The sequence below is a fragment of the Numida meleagris genome, chromosome 1 (assembly GCF_002078875.1).
Source record: "Numida meleagris isolate 19003 breed g44 Domestic line chromosome 1, NumMel1.0, whole genome shotgun sequence".
Classification (NCBI taxonomy): Eukaryota; Metazoa; Chordata; class Aves; order Galliformes; family Numididae; genus Numida; species Numida meleagris.
Window position 1 is genome coordinate 153,008,277 of NC_034409.1, and position 22,912 is coordinate 153,031,188.

At 37.5% G+C, this 22,912-nt stretch overlaps 1 protein-coding gene across 4 annotated transcripts in view; it reads right to left on the minus strand.

Annotated features, from left to right (window-relative positions):
- The window catches only part of UCHL3 (ubiquitin C-terminal hydrolase L3), a 39,262-nt gene continuing 17,674 nt past the window's right edge, over positions 1,325-22,912 (minus strand). For all 4 annotated transcript variants that reach the window (XM_021417303.1, XM_021417313.1, XM_021417321.1 and 1 more), the window contains 3 exons: positions 6,897-6,972; positions 4,345-4,403; positions 1,325-2,925 (listed from right to left, as the gene is read on the minus strand). In XM_021417303.1, the coding sequence (XP_021272978.1) occupies positions 2,842-2,925; positions 4,345-4,403; positions 6,897-6,972 (219 nt within the window). In that variant the 3' untranslated portion in view covers positions 1,325-2,841. The remainder of the gene's footprint in view (positions 2,926-4,344; positions 4,404-6,896; positions 6,973-22,912) is intronic.

Genomic DNA, 22,912 nt, shown 5'->3' on the forward strand with positions numbered 1-22,912 from the left:
GAGTGTGCCTCACCTCCTGGCTCCTACATGCAGCATTTCCATACGAGGTTACATACAGGCGGCCCCAGCTGCAGGAGCCGAGGAGGCATTCTCTGGCAGTCGCCAGCGCTGAATGCCTGCAGCCAAACGATGCTGCACGCAACGGTGGCGAGGCCTGGCAGAGCTGCACAACTTTGGAAATAACAGCAGGAGTTTCCCACAGAGCCTGAGCTCATACACACGGATTGTACAGGTACAGCAATTGTGGGCCTTTTGAGCCCTCGGCCAGGACCTGGCAGGAAGATACATGGCAGCTACATGTTCCCGACACCCAGCTTAGTCAGGTTCTTTCAGCGCCACGGGTATTCCAGCATTTTGCAGATCCCCCTCCTGCCTGCATTTCTCTAGGTAGATGCCAATACCTAGAATCACTGAGGTTGGAAAAGACCACTAAGGCTCCCTAGTCCAAGCATCAGCCCATCACCACCACGCCACTAACCCCGTCCCTCAGTGCTACATCCACACGTTTCTTGAACATCTCCGGAGATGGTGACTCCATCACTTTGCTGGGCAGCGTGTGTGCCAGAGCACGGCCCTGCCACCATGGGAAGGCCACTATGCTGCCCACACAAGGTGGGACAGAATTGCTGCAGCATGGTCTTTCAACATTTCAATCTAACAAGGCACTGAGAAGTGAACAGATAACATTCACTGAAAGTGAAGTAAAATAGAAGGCAAGCTTGTCATGCAGGAGAACTGATTTGAAGATTACAAACCTTCCTGCCAGTATACCAAGAATTCTTACGAAGAAGCTCCTCAATATTCAAGATGTACTTTTCCAGTGTGATTATGAAAAATCCCCTCAATTTTAGTTTTCTAGCCCCAACTTCCTTTGACATAAATTCACTTAATCAGTCCTCATACTCAATTAAAACCCCAGTTTTGAAGTGATTTTGCAGTAGTGAATTGCACAAAAATGTATTCTCCACATCACCTAAAAATACCAACACCGGAACACCGGAGAGCACGTGTGCAACTATTTCCCTAAAGTAGGCAACTGATGTAGCTTTGGACTCTAATTCCTCTCCCTCTCTTTCCTCCTCATCCCCTCCCTGCAGTAAAAATACCTTACCTATATGACCTATAGTTTCTTAAGAGTAACTCAGAGGATTACAGCTGACATAAAATCCGCTTTATTCAAATTATATTGTGACAGCTTTTAGTGGATTTTCCTGGTATTAGCGGGAAGGCAACACAGTTGTTCTATTTATTTAATAAGGCCTTTGATTTTTACTTAAAAGCACATTTCAGGGCTTTACTAATGACCACAAGAGAAATGCACATATTAATGCTAGTACATTTTATTGGGGTGAAGAAAACGCTCCAAAGGGAAGCTCATTAGTATTGTGCTTCCCTCTCACTTTTCCAGCCAGCTCACTCATAGGAAATAGACTCTTGTTGTTAGTGGACTCTGCAGGTGAGATTTTTAGACAGACACTCTGACTTCCTCTTTAGAAGAACAAAAGATGCTCTGAAGTGATAAGACAGCCTGCCAGGCCTCTTTCTTTTCTGTAAAGAAGGAAAATTCGGCCAAGTTGCTTTTGGCATAATCCCATTTGTTTCTCCTGCAATGACAATTAATAGAGAATGAAAGCACCTAGGGGACACAGAGTTCAGTTTCCTTTGGCAGTGGTCTTGACTGGAAGCAAACCTGTTGCTCTGCAGTGAAATGATTCAAATAAATACTTATCTGAAATATGCACAATAAGCAAAACCTACTTGCACAAGAATCCTAAAGCACAAAATTGCTTAGCAAAAAAAAAAGCAAACAAAAAAAAAGTTTTATCATTACTACTACAAGTGTAGAAATTGGTCAACAATACCTTAAGATTCAGGGGATGGCAAAGGGGAAAGGTATCACACAGCAGTCAGTAGTGCCACCTGACACATTTACAATAGATATTCCTACATGGAATAAAAGTATATAGCCATCATGTTCATCTGAAGATCTATAGAATGTGGTCTTGTTCTAAACAACTTCATCAAAACAGTTATTACTTTTTCTAGCATTTATTTCAGTGAGGTGAGATGCTTCATTTTGTTGTATTCACTCGTGTGTTCTCTCTGCAGTCCTACCATTAGTGACCACATTAATTACTGCTTGGTTTTTCCGAGATAAAAATTCATGTTGTTTTCCCACAAATACAAATCGCATACACTGGTTTAACTAATAAATTATTAAAAAGCTTTAACATTATTAGGCTTGAAAAACAAAATTAATGTTATCCAAAATGTAAAGATAAGAATTTTTAAAACATTATTCCTGAGCACCAGTAAGAAGAAACAGTCCTTCTGGCCTTTTTTTCCTTCCACGTATTTATAAATAATTCAATGAAAAATAGTGCCTTTATCTTCTGAGCTACCTGCAAAAGTTCTTATAATCTTCTTGTATCATTTTAATTAAAAGATGCAAGTAACCTCATATTTCAAGTTTTTGCCCAGTATCCCATATTCCACTCAAAATATTATATGAAAATGGTATGAGCGACAGTCCCCCGCTCATCTAGCTCATCATTATTACGATGAAATATCACAGGCACTAATTTCCAAAACTATTAAGGGGGTAGAAGGAGAAAACCCCACCATACACAAGTCTTGCACAAAATGCATGCGCGTGTATAAATACATGAATTTGCTTCAGGAACAAGCAGCAAGTTGTATCAAGGACAAATGCAAAGTTTATTCCACATGTGCTACAATTAATCAACTTGTTAGAGAAGTATCAAAACTTGTACTATTAACATATGGCAACAGTTATGTTGTTACAATACACTGCAATAGGTTAGCCCAAATGGAAAAGTTTTAAGCTGCAGACAGTGCAATTGCATTAAATCTTAATTCCTCTGGGTCACGCTCCATGAATTTCTTGCAAACTTCTATTGCATCCTATGGAGAAAAAAAAAAGAAAAAATAAACAACAACAGGACAGCCACAACTATAAAATCATACTTATTCAAAAAAAGCAACTGAAACGTGAAGATAAGCTTCACACAAATTATGGTCAAGATGTAGTTTTCCATAAAGGATTACTAAACAGTATCACAAACCTACACGCACTGCATTTCTGATCTAAGTTACCATCATTCAGGATTAATTCTAGCGTAAGAGAACAAATGTTTTGTGCGGAACCTGAACAGTGATTTTTGTGTCTGTGTATTGCTTCATGCAACTGATGTGTTGCTTGCCTGACTCTCCAAATGCATCTCTGAAGTTTGCCTTAATTCTGAAGTACTGCTTTATTCTGAATTTTTTCCTTTGTCTCAAGATGAACAAAAGATGTGTGGGGTAAGTGAAAGATTATAAATAATTCCTTTATCTAGCTTTAGGGTGCAATATGGAGAACACATGTTATCGGAAAACAGAAAAAAAAGACTGACAAAAGAGAAAAGCTCTATCAAACTCCTTCCCTTGCCCAAACACAAACTGTATACACACTTTACAGATATTAGTAAACATTATTAAACTATAAAAAGTTTTGTTTGTTTTTGAGCTTTTTCGGTTTCTTCCTTTCGTAAAGCTAATCTAGTCTGGATACCGTAGAAGTCAGATGCACAGACTTCTCTCATTTTGTCAGGATAGCTGTTTGCCTCCTCAATTAAATGTACTCCCTTCAGATTAATTTCTGAATGAACAACTCCTGACACAAGCACCCAAAAGAAACTATAAAATGAGACAACTAGACAATTTTCATATGGTCTGGTAGTGATAAGACAAAGGGTAATGGCTTTAAACTAAAAGAGGGGAGATTAGGGCTAGATGTTCAGAGGAGATTCATTACTCAGAGGGTGGTGAGGCACTGGAACAGGCTGCCCAGAGAACCTGGGCATTCAAAGCCAGCTTGGATGGGGTCCTGGGCAGCCTGAGATGCTGGTGGGTGGCAGCCCTGCCCACAGCTGGGGATTTGGAATTAGGCGTTCCTTAAGGTCCCTTCCAACCCAAGCCATTCTGTGATTCTATAAAAACTATTATTAGAAAAGAAGAAGGGACAGAAGTAGCAGGTGTTGGAAAGCAAATCAACTTCTTTCTACTTCATCATGTATTAAACCATAGCTAAGTCAAATAAAAGACAAATGAGAAATTATCTTTTCAATGTAATCACTCCCCCTCATATACAATTTGAAATCAGATACATGAAAATCTCAGCAGAGAAGAAAAGCCAGTTTGATCTTCTGTTACGCTCGGCTCTTCTTACACTTCCTGTTCTCATATTACGGTACCCTTTCAACCAGAACCACAATCCAACCATACATACAACAAGACTGAATTTTGAATACCATTTATGAACTTTTTCTATTCTATTCCTACCTCTAAGAAAGAATCATCACTAGTTTCCCCATGGTTTATTGGAAATGGCTTGCGTCCATCTGTGGAAACATAAAGCAGTATCGATGAATAAATTTATACAATTAAAATAGATAAGTTCTGGGTTTTTTTCCAATAAAAAAAACCTGAAGATTTTTTTTTCTCTTCACTTACAAAAATGCTGCTTTATTTTTCATAAAAGTATCACACAAACTATGACATGCAGCTAGCTACTCCCTAATTTCTCCTCTGATGATTACTGTTTTAGCAGTCATCGTTACGTGCATTCTGTTTTACTAAAATACCTGAAGTGATACCTCTAATGCTTTATGTGAAAATGTAGGGCTATGAATTACAACTTTTTTTTACTGCTGGCATAGCACTTCAGTTTTTCAAGTAGAAAAGAATTTCAGCAACAGTGGATTTACCCAGACTGCTGCATATCTGTGGTCTTTGATGACCATCATCAGGGACTGCATGATACACGAGAACACCAAGCTCACTAGTTTAAAGAGCATAAATGAAGTATTGTTCTCATTTAAATTAAACAAATAAACAACCCCAATAACCCAGGCAGGAGTATTTTCACAGCATTAAAAAAAATGGTCACTATAACTACACTTTTTCCCATTTGCAATATAATAATGCTACAGTATATTTAAAACAATTCTATTCATAGAAATATGTCTGAGGTTACAAATGAAGAACTAATGCTATGAGAACATTTGTCAGGATATCTTAAGTGTTCACTAGACCAAATTCCCTATTTGTTCTGTCCTCCTTTTGAAAGATTTCCATTCCTTGCAGATTCCACTGAAATCAACAGTAAATCCAAATGACATTTTTCATAACTGAAAATAGATTTTATGTTAAAGCATTTTTATATTTAGAACCACAAACACCCTCTTGTTCATATAACAACCATGACTGAAAATATAACAATACAAATTCCTCAGAACATGCCAAGGAAACAAACTGGATCCCCAGTATGGTTGCAAGCTAAGTTTAATTAGATTTTTTACATACAATTTGGCAGAATAGCATTTTAATTTCATCTGCCTATAAATAACATGTTTTCTATGGCAAAAACATCAGAAGCATTTAGCATTCATGTGGTTGCCCAGCATTTTCTGCCTGCCAAAGCCCACACACTGGCCACAGTGACTGAAGCCAGTGAATGAATCTAAAAAGCTTTCTCCCATTTACCTACTTCATTATTTTTTTGCTTTCTTCTGCTAGTTCAGAGAGATGTTACTTCAAGAGCAAAGGAAATAATACTATAGCATTCTACTATACAGTTGAACTAAACTAAATGCCCATTTTGGGGGTTTTTGGTTGTTTTCATTGAGGCAAAAATTGAAGTGGGTTTTATCTTGCATCATCCTTATGGAAAATAGCTAAATATGATAAATGCAATAGTGAACAGAGCAAATTTATGCAATGGTAACATGGAAGGTAGGCAAGGTAATAGGGAAGTAGCTGCATGTAACTGAAAAAAGAGGAAGCCTATTGATCATGCTTTGAGATTTAGAGTCAGAACATATTTAGATTATCTCCTACAGTAGTTTGCCTCACTATTTGATCTCTAGTACACTGACAGACATCAATAAAACAAGAGGTGTGTGACTACTGTTCATGACTGACCACTGATATTAACCCTCAGATTCACCTTAGGATTAATATAAGCATTTGTTATACACTGCTTCTGTTATGATTATGATTCTGTTATGGTTATGATTAACAGTCACCTGCTAAGGGCATTGCTTAATTACGTGTGGATCAAAAAAAGTAGCAAGTGTTCCCACTATAGAACACAGGAACAAATATGTTAGGAAGGACCAGTGACTTGCAGTTTTTAAATTCATATCTACTTGATAATTTTCTGAAGTGGCTGCAGCAAAGCCTAGTTGCCCAGCAACATGGTTTAGATTGGAGTCATTAGGGAATATCTGAGCAGAACCTGCTGCTGAACAATCTGAAGAGGGGAAAAATAGCTTTAACCAATTCAGAAAACAAAGACTACTGTTTTGAAGTTAACTGTCTACTGACCACTAAATTTAGATAGGATAAAAAATAACCAGCCTATAACAAAATTAGTATTTAACAATATTAGTATCCTCTAGTATTCTATATTATTTCAATTCTAACTGTATCATGCTATTTAATAATATAGCTAACACTTGCAAATTTGCATATGGTTCATTTACTAGGCAATTCAAGGACGTAAGTGTAACAGTACTTTCAGAAATACAAGGTCACCAATTCTCGCTTCCTTCCCGTATTGCAAATACTAAAAGAAGGTCAGAGGCAGTCTAGTATTGTGCGCCATTTTATCTTAACAGAAGAGAGATGAGGGAAGAAGATTCCAAAAAAAGCAGTGGGCAAACAGCTGCAGTTATTTGACAGAAACTCTCCCCACCATCCCCAAACCCTACAGTGCAAAGAACCTAAGTCCTACATTAAATCAAGTAACGCTGTCTCCAACTGATAGTCAACAAGCTTACTACTTGCATTTGTTTTTAAACAAAAGGAGAGCAGATAGAAAGTGTTCTTACCCAATTCATAGAGATGACCACCTACGTTAACTAATGCAATAAAGTGAAGATCTACTTTTTCATCTATACTTGGTGCCTGCAAAACAAACAAAAACCATAAAGCATTTATTAAAACTCATCCCAATACGATTAACGAGAATATATCATAATATGCAAAATGCCTGCCCAAGAGAGATGGCAAGTGAGGAGCACATTCTGGATCCGGGCAGAATGGCAGACATCACACTGCAAAACATATAAGGAAGCTTCCTGCAAATACGCATATTAATAAGAATCATCTCACTTATGTACGTGGAAGTATTTTCAGTTATAGTTCTATATAAAGGCTTTATTTTTCCATTACTGAATTAGAAGTAGTGTCAACTCAAACACATTAGCACTAAAAATAGATATTCATATATACAGCATCTCCTTCACTAGCGCATCGTTCATCACCAAGCAATACAGGACTGAATTCTGATTCTACAGTATTTTAAAACCAAAAATATTCCCTCAGTCAAAGTGAATACAAGTCACTTAAAGGACCGTTGACAGAGATTTACACATCTCCTAAGCAGGATGGAAGGATGAATAACAGAGGTGTACTGAGTTGCATTTGTCTCAAAGACCTCTGGAATTTCAAGGCAGCATCATAGGAATGAATCATCGTGACATATTGAGAAGGGACTGAAGTGTACTGACAGCATCAAGTGACATGGAAAAAAAATATGGTTAGTTGGTAAAGATCTACCTAGCCCAGTGCTGCCAACTGCAGAACAGAAAAGGTTTTTCAGAAGAAAACAGAGCATGCAGATGGTTCTACTCTGCCGGCGCATTCCCAGCATCAGGTCCACTAAGAAGTGTTTTGTGAACTTCTGAGCCATAAGCTGCACCATCACTGCTACGTTCAGCAGCAGCTGATGGGCTTATTTCCTTTTCATTTTGTCCAGTCTGCTACTGAGCTCTGGTTCACAGTTAAGACGACACTTTGAGGGAATGGGTAAAAGCAATTCAGTTACTTCTAAAGAAACAATCAAGAATGTGACTTGTATTTCACACATTTTCTCCTCCATTTTTACTCCGAGACTTTTGCGAATTTCTTAAAGCATCTCAAAAGTCTAAATCTGGCAGAAACAGATGACTGTGTAAAATGAATTGCGGAGAATCTTACAGTTACATCACATTTTTAAGACTGTGTTAAAACTTTCCTTCTTCCTTATAGTCATGAAGAAAGACTTGAAAAGATGATCCAAGCTGATGAAATGTGGCAAATAAAACAATAGAGCAAAGGACAAAAAGGCACCATAAGTCTTTCAACAGAACAAGAATGCCAAAGAAGACAGCATTACAGAGGAATTGTCAACCAGTTCTAGAAATTCTATGTAGAAAGTTCAAAAAGGACAAAAAAAAGGGGGGGGGAACCCACCCACATCCAGCCTCCTCCCATCCTCACTGATGCTATCTATCCACCATGACCAGTTAATGTATGAAAGACAAAAATACTGTTTCATCTCTGTTTCAGAGGGCACAGAATGTAGAAAGAGCATTCCTGCAGCTGAAAGAGACAAGAGGATTTTACACCAGAACTCCAAGAAGTCAGTTTTCCTTACTGCATATGCGAACTGCCTCGAGAGCTTTGTTTTAACAAAGACTAAACAGGGTCAGAACTTAGAAAAACAAGCAGTCCTAGAGTCTGCCTCTCAACTGTAAACTTCCCCCAGGTTTCAGTGATTTCCTGAAAACAGCACAGGACAGCAGCTGGCAATCAATGGCATTAACAACAAGGTGCTCCACATTAACTGTTTAGAGGTATCTAAACCATGGTGCTACAGAAGAGCGAAGGCAGGCAATGCCACCTAATCTCTGTGCAGAAGTATGGCTTCACAGCTTTTGACTAATCAATTAAAGCTACCCACTGTAAAATCTAGGCTTAAGGAATTTCAGGGTGAGAGAAAATACTACCATCAGTTAGTCTCGCTTTATGAAGGAAACAGCTTAGCACTTAGAAGCTTGCATCAGAACTACCTTGGCTCAAATGGGAACTAGCTAGAAGAGCTCAAAGTATCACAATTCTATTTTGAGATTTGCAACATATGGTTTTGCTAAGATTTAGAACAAAATACAGTTGTCCATTTGACTATTTTCAGCCTTGTGTTATTTACTAGCTTATAGTAAGCATCGTTATAGAGAGACACATGTGACATGTATATAAACTTAACTTAGAATGTTAAGTCTATATACAGCTAGAAGGTCGATAGGGGAGCCATCAAAAGTGCATAATTAACTTTTCTTAGAATTTATTTGAAGACAGCTGTAGAACACTGCTAGGACTTTGCATATGCATAACCCAATCATCATACTTCTATTAAATACTACTGTCATAGCACATTAGAAATGTGCTTTCACATTTTAAATTCCCAGTTGTCACAGAAGAAATAAGCAGCCTCACGGAGAAGACAAAATTGCCATGCTGTTATTGCAGTGTCCACAATGTGCTTTAATGGAGAGAGCTTCCTTCCTTTGTGATTTCTTTTCATTTAATCCAGGTACTAATAAATCTACTATAAAGGGGATCTATTTCTTGAAAAAATACTACTTCAATCATTCCTGACAGACAATTATTTGTGTAATCATATGCACAAACAAGGGTATCTGAAGAGTCAAGACAATCTAGAACTCTGTATGTGTTGCTTATGACTTAGGTGAATGAATACCCAGATTAAGATTTCGCAACGTTGACTGATATGATTCAGAATTCCTCCCACCTCTTCCAGAGAGAGGGAGAAGAAAAAAAAAAAAGAAAAAAGAGCCATTTACACACCTGTGCATTCATGCATGTGCACATTCATGCGTGCGCATGCACACATAAAGACAGACAACTTCTCGGGCCAATTTCTACTTCATTGGGAAGCTCATCAATTCTAACACTTGAACCAGATCATTTTAAATTTCAAAGCTAGGGAAAGGAGAGGGAACGTCAGCTTCAAGGAGATGTCTATTGTGGTTTCCATAGAAAGCTACGCCTTTGGCCAAGTTTTCAGCTTTTAATAAAGTCTGTGTGTATGCTTAGAAGAACAAGAGAACATAAGTCTAAAAAGTCAGTTTGCATGTTCATCACTAGGTAGTAATATAATAGCAATTACAGAGGACTTTCTCTTGATTACTCTTCTCAAAGGCCACTGTAATATCAATATCAGTCAAGTGCTGGGAGTACCTGTTCCTTTGGTTTTTCACATAGAAGCCCACTCAATGCATAGGAGACAGCAGATTTGCATTATCACATTGAAGAAGAAAAAATAAAAGTCTAAACAAGATCAACGTCTAGCTAGGATTCAGAACTGACTTCTCAGATCCAAGACTAATTTTTCAAGTCTTCTGAACAGCTGTAGCGCTCAGTGAATTAAGAAAAAATTACATTTATTTCCCATCCAGGAAAGATAGAGGACAGGTATCAGCACCTTGGGTAGCTTACAGAAACATATGTTATGATTGCAGCCTTAGGATAAGGAATAGGATGTGATATCCACTGACCCATATAACCACTTTTCCAATCTATCTCTTTGAAAAAAAAAAGTCTGAAAAACAATGACCTACAGATTTGAATAGAAAAAAATGCAAAAGGTTTAGCACTTAAAAGTGATGGTTCTAAGCACACAACAAACACAGTTTGTCCTCAGCATGTTGAGGTAACTCTTGATAACAGTATAGAGTAACTTCATGATACCCAGTCTCCAATAATTCACCATTTTTAGCACACATGCTCAGTAGACAACTTTCCAGTCATTTTGTACTTCTCATTCTCATCATCTAATGTATACTATAGCAGCCATTTTCTCTTCTACCTTCCAACGTCTCTTATTCTCTATATAAGAAGCAGCCTTTTCACTGCTAAAAGTGTTCCAGTGTCCACAGAGAGGACAGCCAGGGTTATGGACACCACATTAAATGACTCAGTCCCAATCTCCCACAGGATTTAACTGCCTTCTCTGCTAGCCTGAACATTTCAATTCAACAGTAGAATCAAATTCTCAGAGCAGACAGCAATTGTTTACTCTTCTCAGGCGTTACTTCACATAATCAAAATAGTACTTCTATTTTTCACTAGCAGATTTCTAATCAGTAATTTCTAAAATACCACACTTCCCACACTTCTCTACTGTGCCAATGGTATCCCTTCCTACTTTCTATAGTACCAAGAAACTCTCTGAATTCACCTTTTACCATCACACGTTCGTTACTTTGCTCACAAACTACAACATTCTTCATTCTTCTTGTTGCACAAACCTTTAGAAACTCAATGGTACACTAACTCAACAAAGCACCATTGTATCAGCTGGTCTAATAACACTTCTTTCATCTGCATTTCTGGGGCAAACACACCACTGGGAGAAAAAAAATGAATTTGTCTTGCTCTTATGAACGTATTGAGAAACTCTTCACCTCATTCTGCTTAAAAATTTATAAAAGACCACAATATAAAGACAGATTCAATGTTAGATGATAGATTTCAGGCAGCTTCTTCCAATCTTGTATTATTATTACTTTTCCTTTCTACTTGAGAAACGGTAGCGAGGCAAGAGGCCAGAATCTTGAGGAACTCAGTTTGATGCATCTGAAACTTCAAGATTATGCTAAAAGTAAGTCTAAGAGAAAAAAAACTGTTAGGAGTTCATATGAACAATTTCACTCAGAATAAATTATGAGAAGACAAAGAAAAATCTATTCTAAGTGATGTTTGCAAAAAGAACATTAGTATGGTTTAAATTCAATAAGTTTTGAAGGGGAAAAAGTTATGCATTTGCCACTGGGTAGATTAGGCATCTGTAATTTCCATTTTGAAGCACTGAACACACGTACACTACCTTTAGGCAAGTTTACTGTGTGTGCCTGCAACAGGCATTTGAATCCTTGTTAAAAGACTGCAGTCAAAACAATGACCATTGGAATAATGATCACGAGTTTCAGAAAGATTATTTCTGATTCATTCTCACCAAACAGTCACATCTCTATTCACGACCAATGTACCGCAGTCAGCTTGTTGTACTTGAGATGCTACGGAGCTTCAAAACCAAACACACGCAGCTTACTGCAGATAAAGATCTACTGTCCACATAAAAGAGAGGTGCAGAGCAACTGTCTCAAGAATGAGTAAGAAGTTCCTTTGCTAAGCATTGTCTGATGTGTTTTTCTAGCATGCTATCCCTCCAAAGCTTATGAATTTTATGTCTCGAGCTGTGGCTAGAACATGCAAGTGGCAGGTTAGCTGCAGGACAGCAGCATCTGATTTTGAACAGGAGGATGACAAGCAAGGTGAAATTCAGAGATGGGCTCTATCAGAGACCAGGATACTCTACCAGTGATCTGGATATAGAATGCTTACACAAAGACAAATCTGCCTGTAAACACCTAAGTGAGAGGGATTATTCAGCAGTATGCAGCTCCCAAGAGGCATTTCTTATATATTTAAGAAATAGGAACTTCAGTCTGACACAGAAATCAAAGGTTGAACATCCAGGGCGAAAAAAAAGAACAGGTCGTGTTTTCTCATTTGAGAAGTGTAGGAAAAGAGAATATGGATTAGTGTGATGTATAAAAAGGAGCAAAATGGTCACAAGGCAAGCTGTGGCACTAAACTACAAGTAAGGATGAAGTAGAAAAGCAAGAGATTGTTACAGAGGTAGGGAAAAATTAAATATTAGTAATGAAGCATGTTGTTACCTAAAGATTAAAAATTCCCCACATTTACTGCAAATTTATCAAGTTTGTAGAGGACATTTCAGGATAGTGTGATATTTTTTCTATTTTATGTTCTTCAGTCATCTGGAGACCTTATCTAAAACATGAAATAAATATTACAAGTATGGAAAGTGGTTTTATTTAAAAAGCAGAAAGCCAGTCTCCTACCATTGACTTTTGCTATTAATTTTGAAACAATTATTTTCTGTCAGTGTTTAGGACTAGAATTGTACTTAAAAACTCTACTTTAAAAACAATCTACAGGATGTCCAGGCTGGACGTGGCTCTCCAGGCTGGACGTGGCTCTGGGCAGCCTGGTCTAGTGGCTGGCAACCCTGCACTCAGCAGGGGGGTTGAAACTCGATGATCTTTGAGGTCCTTTTCAACCCAGGCCATTCTATGATATATGATATGTCCTCACCACTCCTTAAATTTAAGACTTTTTTAATAAAAGCAATTCAACCATTTTCTTACAAGCTGTACCAATGCTCAGAATGCTGTCTGCTTTTCACAAATATGGTTCATGCCTTCCCAAGAATATTCAAAAAGATATGTTGTACAGAAGTGTAAAGACAAGAAGAACCTTTTAGTTACCAACACATATCACACTGCATATTATATTCAGTGATAAGTTTTTGCATGTAGGACTTCGAATTTTAATCTGCCAAATGGCGAGTCAAGGATCTAAGTGCAGTTAATGAGTAATATTTTAATACTATCTTCATGGCTTCTGTTTTGCCATACACATTTCTTTTGAAGGGCACCTACTTTTTGAATGAAATAACAGTTTTTACATTATCAGAACAAATGCTCACTGCTAATAGATGAGGAGTTGCTTTCAGAAGCCTCCTGAAGTAAACTAGGAGTACCATAGTCAATACTGGTTTTCTAGCATAAAAATATGCTGTAATTTCCATCTTTGGTTACACCATGGTTAATTTTGTGTTGAAATAAACTGTGGCCACAGCACAGTTTAGAAATACTGCCTATTTTGTGCATGCAATTTTTTCTGCATTTTTTTTTATATTTCTATATTTTATGCAATTTTTTTCTGCAATTTTTTCTATATTTTGAAGATATCTTTGCGCCCTGCGAGCAAAGAAGAAAAAAGAACAACAGAGTAATGGGAAAAAAAGGGGAAAACAAAAATGCTTTAGCACATTTGATGATAAGTTTTTGTTTATTAGAATATCTTCGCCTTCAACTAGAAGGTCTGCCTAGAAACTGGATAAAGAAACAGATGTCAAGTGAGAAAGTACGTGAGCCCCTTGGAATTCCAAGAAACACTTCATCATATTGAAACACCCAAGGACCATTAAACAAGACTTAGAATAAAAGAAAAGGAGACTAGGTTTAGGATATGAGAACAAAAGGCAGATCTCAAACACAGAAGAAATAATGTCGTTTGACAAGAAATGAGAAGCCCCTTGGTTTAGCAAATCCAAATGAAAGATCATGAAGATGAGGTAAAAAGAAGAGGCTGGATTTGGAGCCTGCGGACAACAACAACAAAAAAGGAAAGCCACTTCATGAAGGGCAAGCTTCATCTATGCTTTGGAAATGATTTGGGTATGTCCTGAATCAAAAATACTTGGACAGCAAAGCATGGAGTGATGTACTCTTGCTGTCCAACATGGGGGGAAAGAAAAACATAAGGAAGAACAAAATCCTAAGAATGGCTGAGAAAGGATCCCAACAAAAAATTATAATATGATGCCTTGAAGACCGAAGTATCTGGCAGAACGCCATGTGTGTCAGAGTAAGAAAAGACTGAAGATGGACTACACTTACAACAGAATGAAGCCCAACAGATGGAAGGCGTATCAAGGGCCGCCAACGACGAAGACGGATTGACGGACTGGTAGCCTTTGCAGGACCTACATGATTACGTTTAGCCCAGGAGAGGGATGCAGACTGACACAATGGTGAAGCCTTCGTTCTGCTGTGGCTAACCTGAGGCTGCGATGAGGATGGTGGTGAAGACAGCGAGGACGGTGACGACTACATAAACATTAGAAAAGAACATACTTAGCTCACTTAAACTTGAAGTAACATACCTAAAAAGGCAACCGCAAAGATGTCCACTATTTATTATACTGCCCTTTAACCGAACAATTCTATACAGATAATAAAAAAGAATACGTTGAATTTGAACAAGATGACAAAAGAAAGTTAAAACTAAGCAGTGACCTAGTCGAAATCTAAAGTTTATCACCTAATAAGATAGAGGTTATTCACACCCAGTGAATTTTGTAATAAGAACGTACGTTAATTGACTCATTCTAAAGAAAGACAGTTGGAAAGCAAGGAGAGAGGGGATCAAAGTAACTTCTCATGGAAGAAACAGCTGAGAACAGCGCAAGTTACCAATCTTTTCTACAGTTACAAAAAATGTAATAATTCTTTGGTAATTTGGGAAAGCTACCTTGTGCTACTCAGGGACTTAAATTGTGTAACCAGTCTGGATAGAACCCAGAGTTTCTTTACTGTTCCATGTCTAACATAAAAGGAAAGCAAAGAAAAAGGGAATCTTACCGTGGTGAGGTATGCAACTTCCTAAGTTTTTCACCTATTCTTCTAAAATAGCAGGCCAGTGGCAGTATTGCCATTAACACTCAGGATCCCTTTAGTATCCGTGGAAGCAGTAGGACTATGTTAAACCATTCAAATTGTTACTATTAGAAGAAAGACCACAGAAGTATTAAAAAATGACTCTCAGCTGCAACTGACAAAGTTACAGAAATTATATTAAGATCAGAAAGGACCATTGTGATGATTTAGTTTTGATCTTCTGTCCCACACAGGCCACAGGACTAGTAAAGTTTTGTTTGGATTAGAACACACACACAAAAAATTCATACATTCAAACTACACAATTTATTGACTACCAAAATAAATCTGAGAAAGTCAAAATTTCAAACAATCAGGTCTACAGCTACAGAAGCAGTAACTTTTTCATATGGTTTAGTAAATGCATTAGTCTCAAATGAAAAAGGCTTCTTTTCTACTCCTGCTCAATGATGCTGTGAACATGGAACCATTGATTACATTAGTCATTCCGCCCATGATGTCACATGAAGGGCTTACAGCCAGCTGATGATAAACCACTAGCTTATCACTCACCATTACTTTCTCCTCTCTCTGCTCATAAAAAAATCCTCAGTGTCATCTTCAGTCTGTCAGAGAATCCCTCACCTTCTCTCAAGAAATAACCTTACTCTTTTGCAATAATTACATAGATCTATTTGGCCTCAGAAAAATACTCTTTGAAGCTAACTTGGAAGGCAGCGCAGACTAACCTCTAATGGTGAGCACAGAACATTACCTCACTGTCTTTTGATCTTTACACTGTCAATAGATTTTAACTTGTATTTTTACGCTGCCTTCCATATAACTGATACAAATTGTTTAGTGCTGTGGGTCTTACAAGCAATCCCTGCAGAGCCCCACAAGAAAACCTACTTACTTGTTGATGAGATACCCCACTCAGCTGGGCTGAGGCACATCAGCTGTTCACGAATGCATTACAGTTGCAGAATAGCAACTGCCACTCTCTAAGACATGTCCCACATCACGTACTTGGCAGAAGAATTTTAGTAGACTTCAGAAACTGAGCAGTAGGTAGGTTTCTCTGAAAAACTGATTTTCACTTTGTTTAATCAAAGCATAAGCACCAGTCAAAACCATTTATTTTACTTATTTGCAGCATTTTTGAAGCATTTCACCTTCTTCCCTGTTCAATTTTTTTTTCCACCTATCAAGACCAAGACAATGAATTACTTCTTTCTGCTCCCATATTGCTGATCTCAAAACACAAGGACAGGCCTAAGAATTCTTCACAAAGAATGAGCACCAAGTACAGCAGGAATTTTAGGGCTCAGAGATAAGCATGAAGTATTAACAAGTCTCACAGCCTGTCCACAGAATCAAGTTCTCCAATTTTTTTTCCCTAATTCTGATTTTTAGGCATTCTGAATCTCAGCAGTACTGCACGAGAGGACAAGTATTAAGTCTCCAACCCAAACTGTAACTACATCAAGAAAGAAGAATTTAGCTTTGACAGTACTGTTAAGAGTCAGATAAACTTACAGATGAAGTATAATAGCAATTAGACCCTTTTATTATGTTTTGATTTTTTTTTTCCAAATGCTTTACATGAAGTGATTTAAAATGAGACCTTTTACATTTAGGTAACATAACAGGTGGTTTTAGAACAATTTAAGGTCATCTTGCCTAAGAAAGTTTCAAAAGATGACTGATACAACGGGTAAAACACAGCTCCAAGAAGACCTCACAGTCAACAGACTCCCAACACACAGAGGGTCCCATAAGATTAAAACACACAGCGGGACAGAAATTTAAAGAATTAATGCTAACTAGAAGATCATGATAAAAGGCAACATGCACTACATCGTTTTACTATTTGGTAAGCTTCAGCTATCAAAATAGACAAGGTTGTCAGTCTTCCTGGAAACTGCAATATAAGAACTGCTTACTTGGAAGCAAGGAAAGAAATTAAATTGAAGAACTGTTGATAGAAGGAATCTGGCTTTGATGCATTTGAATGATGCTGATTTTTTTTTTTCTACAAAGAAATTTTAGTACTCCTAGATTAACTGCTTCAAAACCACTAGAAAGAGTTTGAGCATCTCCAAATCCGAATATTTAATAGCCCAGAGATGACCAAAATTTTGAAATACGTTTTTATAAAGAGTTTTTGACTTTGTCAACATATTCATCATAATTCTGTACTTCTACCATTCTCGATGCTTAATTTTTCTTTTCTAGTTAACAATATTAAAATAATGAGAATATATTAAAAACACCCCTTGCCTAAACAGACCCAAAAAGATTCGGGGTTCTTTAAAAAAACAGCTTATAACTTATATTATAATATACATGTAATTTATATAACATACAAATGGCTTATCATCTCCAGCTGAGTATTCCTCCTCATTTTAACATTCCATTCATGGAATCTTTTCAACTTTTATTTACTGTACTGGTTAATAACCTTGTGAGATCAGACACACAAAGAGAAACTCTCTCTACTGAAAATGTACTTCTGCATTGCAAGACTGAAATTTCAACAGACAGCAAATAGGAATTCTGCCAAAGCAAAGTTAATACTGGATTCTACTTAATTCACTAGGCTGTAATGGCCATAAAATTCCATTCGCTGCTTTAATAATAAGCATAAATTAAGCTGTTGTCAGCTGAAGTTGTAACTGAATATTAAAAATACATATATTACAACACAATTACACGTCAGTATTAGTATGAAATTAATGTTAAGTATACATCACCACATAAAGGATACAAAGCAGTATGTGTCACATTTAAATTAAAATGTGGAAGACAAATCAGAACCTTTAACATTCTATTGAGACAAGACTCATTAACACCTAGCAAACTGCAGAGAAAAGAATTAAACCAACTTCACAAGATGAAAAAAATCACAGGAGCATGCTTTAGTACTGAAAATTATAACACTTCAAATACTCGGAAGTGGTAAAAGAAAAAGCCTGAAATAGAATTCAATGTTATTGTCAGATAAACCAGTAAGCACATTAAGTTAATAGTGTATAAGGCAAAAATACATTACTAAGAAATCAAAAGTCTTCATGGAATAGGTCCAAAAAGAAGGTTCAGGAAATCAATTTCTGCCTCACTTCAAAACTTATTTCTATGTATAGCTGCTATTAAAGCCTAGAGCCGCTTAGATCTAAGACCCCAAGGAAACGCAAGCTGTACAGTTCCAACAGGCCCGAAGAACTGCACAAGTTTAAAAGTGCACATTTAATAATGCTGAGTAGTTCATGTCCTAGCTCATGCTCAAATCCATCAGGCTCTAGAAAGATGGCATCTGTCTGCTCAGTCCAGACAAGTATCTCAGCTCATGTGCAATGTACTGAAGATCTGACACGACTGAGTGGCATTTGCCATTGCATAACCATATCTTTCCAAGTAGACATTTATTACTGATGAATTTTCTAATGGTTACAAAAAATTATCCATCTGGAAGTTCGAGTTCAGGGCACTCCCTTAGTGGAAAGCCTATGCCACTTTCCTCTCTCAGCCTCTAAGGAGGCATCCTTGCCTGCCAACTGACAAACTACGTGGATACCAGGGCTCTCTTCTTTCCTCCGTTTTGAGGTACTACCACTGCGTAGAGACAAATGCTAGTTGAGCTGAGACAGAGAGCAAAGGAGGTTGGACTGCATATCATCATCACTGGAAACTTCGGAAATAGGAGGAGATAAAATACTGTTAGTCCTGGTCTTTGTCTCCAGAATTATTCATATGCACAACCTCGGGATCAGAGGCCCTGTCACATGTTCTGCATATGAACAATTGAGTTGATGTATAAGCACACAACTCCTCCCAACAAACAGCTTGTAGCCACGTTACATAGTACATGCACAGTAAGCTCTGTAGTAGAGACAGAGGAATGTTGAGAAGACACTAAAAAACACAACTTTTCCAGCCAAAAGGGCAACATAAGAGTTATCCTTGCTTCAATATTCAGAAATGATATTTCAGATCTATCATTTTTCCACCACCTTTTGAGGACGCCTTTGCTTTGCTGAAGTAATTGCTCATGATTGGATCAAACACAGTATATTAAAGAGTCTGTATTGCAACACAATGTGCAATGCATGTTTTTCTTCCTTAGAAGTCATTGGTCTTAGTATTTTTTCATTTCCAAATTAAATCTACATGTTACACAGTCTGAAAAGATCCTCCTCCTCTTCTTTCCTTCACTTCTTTGACAGCTTTATTAAGCCTGTTTTGGTGGCACTCTTGAGGGATGTTAACTTCCTTCCAGCTTTTTTAAAAAGATAAACATCCAGAACATGGAAAAAAAGCCTGTCAAAGTTAGTATTCCAGAGGAAGATGCTCGTCTACCTCTTAGTGGATCATGAGCTCATCCCCAACAGCACGCCACAGAATTCACACAAGTGGGAGACATTATGAGTATTTCAAATGCAGGAAAGGCCTTATTTCCTAACTAAAACTTCATCATATACAATGCAGTCCTGCACAACATGCAAACTGTCAGGAAATCAAGGTTCATAAAGTTCAGTGTTCACAGACCTATCACCTGCATTAATATATATTGAAAGTGTGACTCGTTTTTAAACTGAATTGGGCTATACCTGCTAGCTGAACAACTTCTGCACCAGTACGTTTAATGAGTGTTTTTGCAGCTAATAAAACCTTCACAGTATTCTTTATGTCAATTCAATAAAGGATTAAAGACTGGACAGTATTCTGAGAGTGCTACTTATCTATACATATGAACAAAGGCACAGCCTAAATACAAGCAAAAATGCTAAGATCAGAGCACCCAAAAAGCCCTTCCAAAATCAGTTATAATTTATCTGTCTCTCAAGACCTACGTTTAAGTTCTATGGCCTATGTTAGGCAAAAGTCAAGCTAGATTATCACAATGGTGACTTCTGTGATCAAAAATTAGTAGATTTACAAAAAAAATTCACACTCTGGGGAGCTCTGTAAAATCCAGATTAACAAGCTCTTTTAAACAGCTTTTACTCTGGAAGATATTTCTTCTTAAAATCAACTGAACAGCAGTGCTGCACACCCAAGTACATATTTTTAGTGTCCTTTCTTGAGGAAAGCAGCTTGACACAACATCAGTTGCCTGAGTAATTTTAGCCTACCAACTAGCCCCAGCTGTATGAGTAAAGTGGTAACTGTCTTAAAGATGTTAAGTTCCTTCAGTTTTTTCTCCCCCAGATTAATGACTGGAAAAAAAGAGAGCCAAATCAGTTTCTCTGCTGCCTGAGGAAAAAAACTTCTGTGAACTCAACCACCACCTGTCACGATCAGCCTGCAAAGTGCCAGTGAGCAAACATGCCAAGAACCTGCTACTTACTGTCTCTGACATGTATAGTGCAAGAACAGCACCAGAATGTTATGGATTAGAAAGATGCGAGATGCAAAACTGTACAAACATTTTGTTACTTTCACTTGTTTCTCATATACTTGTTATTTGAATTCACCAGCTACTTTATGGGTGCGAATATCCTCTATAGTTTTATTTAACCCTAAGAAGCAGAGTTCCTTTGTACAGATTTCACAGCTAAACATAAGACCCCGCATAACAGTTCAGAGTAGCACTGTATTAATAACTTATTATTTGCTCAGAAGAGTACAGGAATCAGATTGAGGTGTGTCTCAAACACTGACACACAAGTCACACAAGGTAATGCAATGAGTCAAAAACTAACCAAATATGATTTCCAAAACCTTCTCACACCACTCTAGTAAGCTTATTTCTACACTTCTTACTGTGTAAGCTGAAAAAAAAAGCTATAGGCAGCATCATTGCCTTTACAGAAGGATTACGTCCTTGTTCTGTAATGCTAAGATAGACAAAAATCATCGTAGAAGCATTTGTATAATTGTTTTTGTATTCCCCAGAGATGCAAATGTTTCTTTACAAGAATGTATGGATTATTCAGAAGAAACACTGAGGAATATGAGCTATTAAAAAAAAAATCAGTCCCACATGTTCTTGGCAGGAGTGAAAGGGAAGCGCCTCTATATTTCTGCTCTATCAATAAATTCTAACCCCACAGGGAGCCAGAGATCTTTGAAAGTTCAAGTTTTACAGCAGTTGAGAACAGAGTGCCTTGACTCTACTTAGCTCTTGCCAATGTTAACGACTGTTACTGTGATCAAAGTCTAACTTAGCGCATTCCAAGCAAGATTATAGCTTTCAGGCCACACTAAACAAGTTTACAGACTACAGTTGGCGGTTCTGATTCAAGTTAAGGAAGAAGTCAAGCTGGGGTAGCCTTCTGAGTGGCTGCCAATTTCAGTTCATGTGAAAAATATTCTTGACCATACTTATGAATACTGGTGGGCACAAGTATTTCCGTTCTTGGTGAACATCTGAGACCAGTTCTTAACTCTGACAGCCAGACACCAATTTTGTTTTTCAAAAGTTAAGGGTATTTTTCATTGCAGTCCAATGAGATGCAAAAACGCTGCTTTCATTTGAGGTGGCAACTCAAATGCACCACCTCAGTCTTCTCACTTCACCTCATTTCAGAGCCTCATGTAACCACATACACAGTTCTGGTAGCCAGAGCTGTCAGTTGGTAAATAGACGTATGTGGTACATGGGAAAGAACAAACAAGAGGTGTTGCAGAATCCAAGGCAGTATGTTCTCTACTCCTAGAGACAGTTGATACGTTTTATATTCCAGTTCTTCTCTCTTTTACATAACTAGTAACTGAAACACCGCAAGCTAAACTTCATTTAGCTGGACAGCCTCAATATCCTCTAAGGAAGAAGACAAAAAATAAAAATAGTAATCCTACAGGCTCCTAATTTTCTCCTAAGAATTTAGACCACCAAAATCAGAAGCTCTTATTATTCTCTAATCAGTATCAAATACATAGGCATTTCAAGTGGCCTTTAAACAAATCAACTTGCATTTATTTGTTTGCTTGAAATATTATTCTGGGCTATGCTGTAATAACATCTAAAGTAGTAAATTTTCTAAAGACTACAAATAACATGCTACGACGTACTAATGTACTGACCCATGCTAAAAATTTCCCTGTCCAAAAAACACTTAGTCTTAAACATGGGAAGTGATTCTATATGCCACAAATACCACAAGACATACAAAAAAGTTTGCTCTATCATTTGAATTTAAAAAAAGAAGTGATAAGGGAAGCCATATGTAAGCATTTAGAAATACCTTCATTTTGCACAAACAGCTCATCAGTTACTTAACACTACAACTATTTGAGTATTTGCTGCCTACATCAGCAAAAGCTGATGTAAGTCTAGTTTGTGAAGCCCCATGAGTTTGCTTCTAACACTTCACTGGCACCATTAGATTCTACAAGACCATAGAATATGCTGTTTCATGAAGCTGATGGAAGATGGTTAGTTGCGTTTTGTTTTCATTTTCTGAAGGTAACCTGATAATCCAGAATGATTTCAAACTGCCACAGGCACGCAGCTGGCCAAAACCTCATACGCTATTACCTAGATGGGATTTGAACAAGAGTTAAGCATCTCAGAGCATTCAGAAAAGCAGAAGCTAAATACAGACCACTCTCTACAATTTTTTCCTTGACCAAAGGCCAATTAGACTTTTTAAAAATATTTCATATGCTACAGTTTGCCATTTTCTGCAGCGTTGAATGGAATTGCAGTTGATTGCAAAGTAGTTGATACGGACGTCAGCAACACATGAGCAGAACAAAAAATGTCCTTCTACCCACATTATTATAGTCAATTATTAGGAATGTCA